General features: G+C 41.2%; 1 protein-coding gene across 7 annotated transcripts in view; it reads right to left on the bottom strand.

Annotated features, from left to right (window-relative positions):
- RFX3 (regulatory factor X3) overlaps positions 1 to 12,252 on the bottom strand; it is a 325,131-nt gene that overhangs the window by 139,581 nt on the left and 173,298 nt on the right. For all 7 annotated transcript variants that reach the window (XM_060237388.1, XM_060237389.1, XM_060237390.1 and 4 more), the window contains one exon: positions 4,580 to 4,677. In XM_060237388.1, coding sequence (XP_060093371.1) covers positions 4,580 to 4,677 — 98 coding nt within the window. The remainder of the gene's footprint in view (positions 1 to 4,579; positions 4,678 to 12,252) is intronic.

Raw genomic sequence — 12,252 nt, 5'->3', positions numbered from 1 at the left:
GGCTCCCAGCTCCTTCCCATACATGGCCAAACTAAGGTCAAAATGGCTGCATGCACCTGAACCAAAGTTGACTGCAGGATTGCAATGCTTTGACCTGGTCCATGACACAGCTATCTTGGCAGCTGCTGTACACCTCAAGCATGATGTGGCTTGGGAATTGCTGTTGTTAAACAGCTCTCTGCCACTTCTGTCTCATTTGGAATTCTGTGTACAATTCTGGTCACCGCACCTCAAAAAGGATCATATAGCATTGGAAAAAGTCCAGAAAGGGGCAACTAGAATGATTAAAGGTTTGGAACATTTTCCCTATGAAGAAAGGTTAAAACACTTGGGGCTCTTTAACTGGAAAAATGTCGACTGCGAGGTGACATGATAGAGGTTTACAAGATTATGCATGGGATGGAGAAAGTAGAGAAAGAAGTATTTTTCTCCCTTTCTCACAATACAAGAAGTCATGAGCATTTAATGAAATTGCTGAACAGTCAGGTTAAAATGGATAAAAGGAAGTACTTCTTCACCCAAAGGGTGACTAACGTGTGGAATTCACTGCCACAGGAGGTGGTGGCCGCTACAAGCATAGCCAGCTTCAAGAGGGGATTGGATAAACATATGGAGCAGAGGTCCATCAGTCGCTACTAGCCACAGCATATTGTTGGAACTCTCTGTGTGGGGCAGTGATTTTCTGTATTCTTGGTGCTTGGGGGGGGGGCAAAGTGGAAGGGCTTCTAGCCCCACTTGTGAACCTCCTGATGGCACTTGGGTTTTGTTTGTTTTTTTTGGCCACTGTATGACACAGAGTGTTGGGCTGGATGGGCCACTGGCCTGATCCAACATGGCGTCTCTTATGTTCTTATGTCATTTGAAAGTATTCTTATGCTGGCTCTTGTGAAGCCATTGCACCAGAGATGCAGTCACAGGTTGAGGAGGAGGGAGGCAAGGCAAGAAGAAGACAAAGGAAGAACACATAGAGGAAGAGGATTTTTAAAAAGAAAAGTAGACAGAACATAAGCCGATGAAACAAAACACAAAGGATTCAGAATTAACTGGAAAAAATATATAGAATAAGGCTAAAAACAATGTGGACTTATTTTTATTTCCTTGCTCTCAAAACAGAGGCAGGAAAAGAACTGAGAATGGGAGTTCTGCCCTGGGGGAAACATATATTGGAAGCAACTTCCTGTTTCCAACAAATCAGGGAAGACAAAATGATATTCAAAATTATGCCCTCTGTTCCAGATAACAAAGAATTCCGAAGATTCTACTATCTCATTGAAATCATAGGGGGGAGCAGGGCAGAACATAGAACTTGTGTGTATAGCAGTATAGAAGCATGTCAGACTCTCTTTCTCTCTCTCTCTGCTCAAGACCTTTCATAACAAATTTTCTGACATGAGCTTTCAATGCTAACTTTATTAGATGCCTCACATGAGGTGTGCTCTAAGTCCATCAAAGCTTATGTCACAGAATGCAATTCTAAACAGAGTTATACCATTCTAATCCCACTGAAGTCATATAAATCACTGCAACAGTTAGTCTTTAAGGTGCTTCAAGACTCTTCTGAAATAGAATAACACTGTTATTCTACTGGAAATCATATTTCTGATTTTTCTTGCGGGGGGGGGCAGGAAAAGCTAGAGGTAGTAATTCCAATATGGCAGTTAAAGGGTAAATCATCTATTTTCTGAAGTTTCAAGGGTAGCCTGCACATGGCACACACCCACACATTGATTTATTCCCAGCTGACTCTATTAGATTCTATGTAAATGTCAAGACAATGATCCATCGCCTTTTATAAATTAGTACACCTGCCATCTCATCTTGCCTGAGCATGTACCTGAGCTGAATGCGACCCTGAATCTTCTTTCATCTACTCATTCAATAGGATGCATTTAGCTGCAAGCACACTGATCTTTCTGTTCACAAGTTACTTTTCAGTTTTAGAACTATATTACAGAAAGATTTCATTCCAGAAAGAAAAGGCTTTTCCTTGGATCTAGTTCTTGGTTCACATTTAATGTTCTTTATTTCTTAACAGGCAGTCTAATTGCTACCAGAATGTGATGGCAGAGAAGAATCTTGATTTGAATAGCTTTTAATACTATTGTTGTTTTTAACTTTTCAATCAAATTACATGAAACCCAACTTTATAATAATTATTATTATTTATATTTCTCTATATATATTATCTTCTAAAATAGTGCTCCTGGATAATATGTTAGAAGTACAACATACTTAAAGCTAAGGTTATAGCAAAAATTCACATTTTCTTGATTTAAAATTAAGAAAAAATGCTTATACGCATCACACCTTGTCAAAGTAAACTGGATTTTATACACTAAAGCTTTTCCAGTTTTAAATATAAATTAGCACAGCACAGCTACTAAAACACAATTTAGCTCCAAAGTATAGCAGGTTTTTCTACTACCATCTCTGAAAAGTGTGTTTGAAGTTGTGATCATTTTTACAGCCAATGGGTTAAACTGAAACCATGGGGTTAGATGCAAAAGTACACTTTTGTAAACAGAATACGTCATGTACACATGGAAAGAGTCATTCTGTAGTGGGGAAAGACACCTTTAGATACAGCTCATTATGTGTGAGTGTTACGCTCTCTAAATTCAAGGAAAAAAGGAGGAGGAAGAAGTGACACTGACCTTGTGCTGTGCTTTCCCCTCCCACATAAGAATCATCCAATGTGGTGAAACGGGGCTCACAGTGTAATGACATCTAAACATAGTGCAAGTATACAAGGTGTTATGGAAGAGAAGAGAGATGACTTGACATATGAGTTCCATTTTTGGCAGCAGCCCTACATTTTTCATAACATCTTGTACCTTCCTTAGAAAACAGGTTTAAAGAGTGAACAACAGCAGCCAGAAGCAGGTCAGGAGGAACAAAAAGTTATGATATATGTGATGACTATGTGTCATTCTGGTCTTAGCTCCAAATGACAAACTGAAGCAGTAATCTGACACCTCCATTCGAAGTAAATGTAATTACAGCTATACAAAGGTTATACTGGTTTCTTTCTATGAGCCTTGGAGATGACATAAAAGAGCACCAAATCATGAATAACTGATTTAAGTGCTTCATATGAGATCTCGCAGCTCAACCTTCTCATGGATTCCTGCTATAGGAATTGATTAGAATACACCTGCTGCCTGTTAGCAAGTTCTCAGTATTCACACATGAGCATCTCATAGCTACAATAGCAGCTGAAATTCTCTGCCTTAAAGGGAACACAGCTCAGATCTATTATACTAGAACTCCCCTTATGGTTCTGTGGGTTCTAGTCCTTGTCATCAAATTGTTAAAGCTCACATTTCAATGACATCGGTTTATTTATGTGAGCTGTTATACACAGGTTTTTAGTTTCTACTTAAAACAAAATATACCCAGGAACCAGCAACATTATCAGATCATGGGCTTCTCTCAGAGAAGATGAAAAGCAAAATACCTGCCACCTCCTCAAGATCCAAGCTAAATACAAAACATCCATAGCTACTATCAGAAGTCAATAGCAACAGAGCTTCAAAATAGAAAAGGAAGGAAATTAAGCAGATCATATGCAGGAAAAAGCATGCAGTCCACATGTAAATCATCCAGTATAGTAACATCATACACATTTTTATTTGCATGCACATGCATTCAAACATACGCATGGCTGAATCTCATACATAACATGCTGATTGAATCCTTTTTCCTACAAAAAATTTTGTGTGTGTGTGTAGAAACAGTGTAAGCTAAAAAACAGCCCTGAGAAACAAGTAACAGCACAAGCCTGGGGCTACACAATAAGCAGAATAGCATGTGCATTTGTGTAATAGAATGGCATTTGGAAATCAGGAGCCGGAAGAAATAATAGCTCCTGCCAAAAAGAAGGAAAGATCATGTTGAATGGGTGTCAGTGTAAACTTTCAGAACAAAAAGCTGCAGCACACCTGCATGCACAACTCCCAACTATTATTACAGCACCTCCACTGGGTAGTAAAACACCATCTACATCATGATATATTTAAGGGAATTAAATGATGAGGAAGCATCAGAAATTTATACACAGAACAATAATTACAGCAGAAAACTAAGAAAGAGATGAACAAAATATTACTTCAACATTTATCACATATAAAATGAGATTTCATTAACCTTCTAACAAATCCTATCCTCTCAAGAGATATGGTATATAAACTTGACAACCGTAGAAACCTTTCTATTTAGATTATGGTACCAAAACAGAAAAACCAAGAAATAGTCCACTGCATACACATAATTCAGGTCTTTCTGCTTTTAATAATATTTTAAAATACAAAAATTAAAATGGAAAGTTCAAACTTATGACAGCCCAGAAAGAACATTTTCAATAACATGCAAAACACCCTATGTAATATTTCAAATAAATCCAATGCCTATGTCACTAAAGAATTGTTTCAATGTTAAAGTATATAACTTTGAGCTTTTAATAGAGAAAAGTTTTCGTTTCATTGTTAATATCCCTGTAAAGTCAATATAGTGTTACTTAAGTAACTATGGGTAACCATAAGTACTATTGGAATGGAGATGTCAATGAAGACTAACTTACATAGCTCCATTTGTGTAGACTGTGTCACTTCCTTCCACATACTGCACCTGGGCTGGATAAACATGCTGTACCTGTTGTACAGTTTGCACTTGCTGAACCTGTAAATATATAAGAATCCAGCAGTAAGAAACATGTCTCCTACTTAGGCATTCATGCATCTAATATTAAAACAGGTTTAATCATGGATTGTGAGGTCTATAGGATCCGAGAGATAAATCTCAAAAACAGCAACAAAAAGCTCATTCACCTTGGTGGCTTCATAATTTGTTGAATACATTAATAAGTGACTGTTTGCATTAGGTTTGCTAGGTCTGTGTTGGAAAGTACCTGGAGACTCTGGGGTTGGAACTGGGAAAGGGCGAGGGGAGAAGAGTGGCCTCAGCATGTTACAATGTCATACAGTTCACCCTTCAAAGTAGCCATTTTCTCCAGGGGCGCTGATTTCTGCCAGCTGGGGATCAGTTGTAAATGTGGGAGACCTCCAGGCCCCACCTGGAGGCTGGCAGCCCTAGTTTGCATGTATCAATGATCCATAAAACATTCACCCGAGACAAAACTTACACATTACCTGAAGCACAAAACTTTTAAATGGAAGCAGTTTATACATTCAGCTGTTTTCATCAAGTATTAAGTCCATGTATTTGTGAACCAGCCATGAAGCTGAAGTTACAAAGTCATTTTACTAGAGAATATAGTTATTTAATACCAGGAACTATTTTTGCATTAACATATTTTGAATTGTGCTTTAATATTTTTTAGGTATTATAACAACTAGGGGTGGGCATGCACTGGGGACACAAGCCAAAATTTGGCATGAACATGGCCTGGTTCAGAGCCCTTGAACTGATGTTTGGGGAAGACACCTTCTCTAAACTTTTACCAGACTTTTGTCTTGTTTGGTTCAGATGTTTGGGCCATTTAAACATAACAGCTGAGTGGCGCAAGTCCAAAGTTCACCTGTTAGGTTTAAATGGCTGCAAGCCAATAACCCTTCCAGGCTGCTCACTGGCTGTGACAAGCTGCAGCCCAAAGAAAGGTGAATCCAAACTGGCTGGTTCAGAGCATTTTTGGCTTGGCTTGGTTTGGGAAATGCCTCAAACCCCCCCCCCCCCCCCCACAACCAAACAAAAAAATTTTAGGTTCATACCCATCGCTAATGACAACTACACAGATTTGTAGAAAGAAAACAGTTTAATTTACTCATGTTAGCATGGATTTCTTTTATATACATTTAATACTTAAAAAAAAATTGTGTTAATTGGTACTCTAGGGAAAAAATGTCTATGGACAACTTTACAGAACATTAGTCCTGTCTGCTCTCATACAGATTGAAGTCAACAGAGATTCAGTCTTTTTAGACAAATGAATTTGATGACCTTTGAAGAGATAACACAGTAATTTTGGTATCACTGTTTTTTCAGTAAAGGGGTGCACCTAATTTATAACGATAAGACAAAGGCTCAGTTTATACAATGTCAAATCATACTCTGTATTAATCATAATATACCCTGATATAAGGAGGACTTATGAATTTGGTGGCCACAGGTGGTGTGGTCACTATTGACAAAATCACATGAACCCCCACACTAGCAAAGATGTCAGCGTGCCAGGGGGTGGGGCAACAGTCAGTTGCTCCCTAAGCAGTTCCAGCCTGGGAACTCCCCCAGAGCAGGCACAAATTTACACTGTCAAAAATGGTGATGCAGCTCATTGGCACCAATGGAAATTCCCTGGCCACCCCTCCCCTGCCACCTGTGGCCATGCCGAAAGCCCGACCAAGAGTGCACCCTATCACCACAGCATCCACATGTGGTCCCTGGCTCCTCCTTGCTCCCAATAATGGGACACCCACCCTACAAATGGCCCTGCTACTTCATGCGACAGAGATAAGGCATGTGGGCATGGAATGCTGCCTGGCAGCTCCCAGCTGTGCAGAGTGAGCACACACCTAACTCAATGACCGGAAACACAGGCACAGGGCACCTGAAACCTTGGGCAAGCATCTGGGGTAAGAGAGTGATGGGAGAGCAAAGTCCACACTCTGTCAGACCCTACAAAATTCAGAGCCCATCTGCCAGGATCCTGAAGGGTGGCAATGCACCAACAAGTAAGCCTCAAATGCTGACCCTCCACTCCCCTTTGAATGGTGGGGTATAGGATGTGATGGCATCCTCTCATGACCCCGACAGCTGGGCAGCAAGGAGTACTTCCCTGGGAGTGCATGGAGCTGACCTCCCATTTCTCCCCCCACTTAGCCATCCATTATAGTCCTGGGTTTTGGCACCCATGCAGCCTTGCAACTCCAGTCTTAGTATGTCAGTGTTGCCATATATGGTGCTACACATGCTCCTGCAACAGATAGCCCTGAGGTCCTGGTATGCTGAAGCCTGTGGCAACAGCAGGGGTTCCCCCTTCTGGCCCAAGGACCCACAACCTCAGTAGTCAGATGAGGTGGTGGGAGACGCTGCCACAGGGCCATGTTGTGAAGCACTGCATACGCTGCAAAAAGCCTCACTGCTGCCAGGGGATGCATTGATCAACATGCCCCTAGATGGTGCAGTCAGCAGAACATCTTTAGCTGTCCAAATGCCTGCTTGATGACCCTACATGTTTGGTAGTGCATCTAGTTGTAGGCATCTTCAGGGTGCATCTAGTTGTAGGCATCTTCAGGGTGTGATGTCAGATAAAGCAGCAGGAGATACCGTGAGTCACCTGGAGGGAAACCTGGGAGAGCCATAAGAAAGCCAGACCCATGCTGTGTCCCCCCTGAGCCATGCCAAGCATATTCACTGAAGAGCCAACCTGTGCCCTCTGGCCAGGAAGCCATGAGCCTGTTCAGGTCAGAAGTGACTAGGATCTGTGCTTCATGCTTGCTGTCCAGGAACTTGGACACAAGGTCCACAAAGATGCCCTCCCTGTTGGTCACAGGAGGCCTGGACATTCAGGCTGTAGAAGTGGTGATGGTTACAATACACCTGTATGTATGCAGTCCACTACCCCCACCACACTGGGGATGCTGCCAAATGTCATGAACCCTGTCCTGGTGGGTGTAAGCTCAGCCTCCTACATGGGGAAGTGAATATGCTCCTGGAGGTATGCAGGGCCTTAGCCAGGATTTGGAAGGTAAGGGGGCATTTACATTTTTCAGGGGGCAGTGCCCCATATGACCTTCCCTCTAATACCTCACTCCCCCCCCACACCTCTTTCTCTAGCTTAGCAGTCTCATCCCAAGTTGCAGTAGTCTCTTGAAATGAACCTACAGCTGTAAATATGACTAGACAATTTAGGCAGGCCTCATTTGGTGATGGAGCTCTCCGGAAGCTCTAAAACACCCCCACACCTTCAATTTTTTGGGTTCCATGGGTGTTAGTGAGGCAGCTAGACAGCGAGTCGCCATTTTCCCCAGAACCCAAGTCACAAGCTCTTGAGTGTTTTGTGCTGTGTGTGTTGAGAGAAAAAGAATGAAGCAGTCAGTGGCAACTCCTGATTGACTTTAGCCTGGCAATGCACCACAGAAAGGCTCATAAACCCACCCCACTTTCCCCTCCCCCTGTTCATTTTTTACTTCTGTTTCTCTGGAACTGCACTGCAGCTGCTTCCTTTGTCCTGCCTGCTTTTTCTTTCTCCTCCTTCCACCCCCCTCTACTTTCACCTGTGCCAAATAACTCACGCTCCCCCCTACACACACACAAAAGCAGCATCCTTTGAGGTTTTCATTTCCCAGATTTCATTTCTCAAAATAGGGGGGGGGGAAGCGGGACAAGCCCCTTTTTCCTCCTCCCCCTTCCTGATCCCCTAACCCTGAAGGGAGAAGCCAGTTATTCTTCCAGCAGCAGCCTCCTTTGCTTATGATTGCTTTATTTTGAGAGTTGTTAGGTAGACTTTATAAAATCTTGTCCATTTCTCAGTACCGTTTTCCGCTTCAGTGAAAAAACGGTGCACAGATTTGTTCTTCCTGGGGCTGGGTCATGGTGATGGAATGTGCGTGTGGGTGTGTCAGAGAGAGGTTTGCAGAGGGAGGAAAGGAGTTGCCTTAGTGCGGTAACTTGTTAGTTAACATCCTGCTCTTCCTGGATGAGATGAGATATAATGGCACCAGCATCTCCTCTATTAATTTGCACTGGAGTCTTCATAACAATGCACCAAGGCAGAGGTGAATTTATTCATGCAGCATTAACAAACAGCAGAACAAGACAGCTGATGTATTTAACTGTTCATATAATGTATAATGTATTCCGGGGGGGGGGGGGGGGGGCACACCTGTGCTAGCTGGGACTTTGACTCTCAGAGAGTGATATGGCTCTGAACCTGTTCCTTTATAAATGTGGTTTGCTAAAGATGCTATTTTAATCTAAACTATGATGTCCAAAGTAACATGGCAAATGAAGTTCAACATGGCCAAGTGCAAGGTAATGCACATCAGCGCCAAAAACCTTAACTCAGGGTTGCCACTAAAATTTTGTTTTTTAATTCCCTGACCAACATTTGTCAGTTTCCTTGACCACCATTCAAATATAACCACAAGTCAAAAATTTATAGGTTGTGTTGCATCAATGCAAGGCTTAATGAAATGTTCCACTCTACAACTACACAAGTCTCAACTGCAAAAATATTTGTCAAACTAAGAGATTTAATATCAGCTTTTTTCAACATTAATTACAGCAATATCTGCTTTGCAATTGCACCAAAAATTACACCAAGATACAAACTTCAATTCAAGTAAACTCTGAATGCTAACAAGTAGGAACTTTCCCAAAGCTGGGAAAGTTTCATTTTCACATTTCTGCTTCCAGAAAGTGTAATGAGCAGATCAGCAGCAAGAAAGGAGGTGGAGTTTCTGCAATCTAGAGAAGCAGACAACCTTCATTTGCAAGCTCTAAGCATGGGAGAAGTCAGGAAATAGGGTGAGAGAGCTGGTACTCTGTAAACTCCAGTAGGAAAAAGCAATCACATGTGCAAAATTTACTTTGCATGGTACAAAGTGCTAGTTGTCTGTGATATCAAAGAGCGGCAAAACTCATTTGCAACTCTGTGCTGGGTTTTAGCAGGAGACAAAATGTCCATTCCATAAACAAGCATGACCCAAAAACATGCTTATTTTTATATGTAAGTTAAATGAAGTACTAGCAGGTGGGGATGAAACCAGTTTGTATATTGTTAAAAGTTTAAACTAGCCTTTCTTTGCAAATGCTACAGGCAGACCTTGGAAATCATGCAGGGACAGAGCTCAACAAACGTATATATTCTACTGTTGGGCACTTATTTTCAAAGTCATAGCAAAGAAAATTACTCTGGAATTGATATTTATCTTTACTATATACTATAGATGTATGAAATGAATATTACCTTCAGAGATCATCACTGCTCAATATCCTTAAAGAGAATAGAACTAGTTAATATGATGCCCTGCCAACAGTTTATCGCTCATACCACTTTGGGGACTGGCAGTGAGGACTGCATCTGCAGGGTGAATGATTGTGTTACTTGAGTGCTTTTCAATTATATGTGTCTGCCACTCTAGTTGGATTGTGTAAAACTGCCACCAGGGTATTTCATCTCCTCTCTTTTGCTACTGACATGGACCTTTTAAAAGCCTCTAACAATGGATTAATATAAGTTCTTCCCCTTTGATTCCTTATAAAATCTTGATTTAAAAAAAATTGAGTGAAACATGTAGGTTTTGTCATACCACTAACCCAAATATTGTGTAGTATGACCTGTATTGATAGTCAGTTTCTACTTCCAACAGTCTGAAGTATTTCTATCATACAGTTGTTTGCAAGCCTACGGAAAGTATACCAGAACTGTCATAAACTTTTTTTTAAATGTTCCCTTTCTTTTCCTTGCATTTTTTCTCTTTTGAAAAGTACACCAGGCTTGTTTATTTTTCTATTTATGGCCTTAACTTAATCTGTAGAAGGAGATTAAAAAGTCAAAATGCTCTACATTTGAATATATAAAGAACACTGGTAAAATTTATTATATTTAAATAGGAAAAAGCTGCCATCAAAATTACACTCCTGCCTCTCACAAGACAAATACCATTATTCGAAGAATAAATTGGAAAGCAGATGTTGCAACTATTCTAAATTTAATTTTCACACATAGTTCTCATTTAATGTAAAATTAAGATTGTAGCTTGCTCCTATATTAAATGCTGTCAATAAGAGAATGGTGAATTAACAATTATTCATGGAAGTCCACATAAAGGTCTTTCCCAGAGTTTATAAGAAAACAGGGAGGCAAGAGTTGGAGTGGATTCCTGGTAAAGATAAATTATAGCAATTAATATATAGACAAGAGTTAGTAGCAATGTAAGCTGCCAGTAAAAGTGAATAAAGCCATAGTGGGTTCTTCCCTATTGCTTATCATATAATATAAATTCTTTTCCAGCTGCAGCAGCACAAGCCTGCATCACAGCTGCAAGTGGTATCATATCTGGCTACTGAGGCAATCAACATTTCCCTTTTGCTCATTATTCCCTACCTTCCATTCTAACATCATGACTTACTTTTTATCACTCAGAATCCATTGTTTATTATTCCTTCCACAGATTTCAGTTAGGTTACACTTTAAAAGCCACATTTACCAGTTTCTAATTTGAAAGAGCACTGTACAAGATATCAAAGTGTGGGGGAAGTGGTTGATCAGGTGCATTTTCTGTCACTCGATGGCAGACCATAAACAATTTCAAAATAAAAATCTGCTGAAGGATTTACCTCATTATGTAAATCAAGTAAACAGCTTTTTTCAGTCTGTAATCAGAAAATGGGAAAAGAGTAAACCTTCAACAGATTGTACAGAATATGTAAATAGGAATGAGTGATAATATTACAAGCTTTTTTTTCTTTTTTTTCCTTGTAGACATATACCTTGTGAGAGAACCTAATTTTAGGATTTGTTTCAAATGCAAGAATTCTATCCAGTCGTGTGATTATTATTTTAATTACTAGGGAACATGCAAGGACATGTGATGATGATGATGATGATATTGGATTTATATCCCACCCTCCACTCCAAAGACTCTCAGAGCGGCTCACAATCTCCTTTGCCTTCCTCCCCCACAACAGACACCCTGTGAGGTGGGTGGGGCTGGAGAGGGCTCTCACAGCAGCTGCCCTTTCAAGGACAACCTCTGCCAGAGCTATGGCTGACCCAAGGCCATGCCAGCAGGTGCAAGTGGAGGAGTGGAGAATCAAACCCGGTTCTCCCAGATAGGAGTCCGCACACTTAACCACTACACCAAATGTGCAGGGCATTTAATTTTCCTCTTCCACAGTATTTCCTCTTTCCCTTCTCTGGCAGTCCCCATAGCCTCTCCCTTTTCCTGCTTCCATCTCTCCTTCCCACCCACTAGCCAACTTGTCAACAAGCCCTAGTCCAAGGCATTGTTGGGAAGGGCCCGCAGAACACAAAATAACAAATCCCTGGGCATGTGAATACACAAGTGCACCAGTCTTACTGCCAGAAGCCTCTTTGACTTTCCCATCAGCCAGAAGCAAAGGGCCAAGCTTCTAAACCAAGGGTGTCAAATATGTGGCACATGGGCCAAACCGGGCTGCCCAGGACTTCAGTCAGGCCCCCAGGGCTCTCTTCTCCCCTCTCCTGTCCTCACCCTGTGAAGTTCCGAAGGCTGCAACAATATTCCCAACTCCTTCTGCCTTCTCTTTGCA

The sequence above is a fragment of the Heteronotia binoei genome, chromosome 4, assembly GCF_032191835.1.
Source record: "Heteronotia binoei isolate CCM8104 ecotype False Entrance Well chromosome 4, APGP_CSIRO_Hbin_v1, whole genome shotgun sequence".
NCBI lineage: Eukaryota > Metazoa > Chordata > Lepidosauria > Squamata > Gekkonidae > Heteronotia > Heteronotia binoei.
The sequence above is the reverse complement of the archived record's forward strand: the minus strand, read 5'-3'. Positions and strand labels throughout refer to the sequence as shown.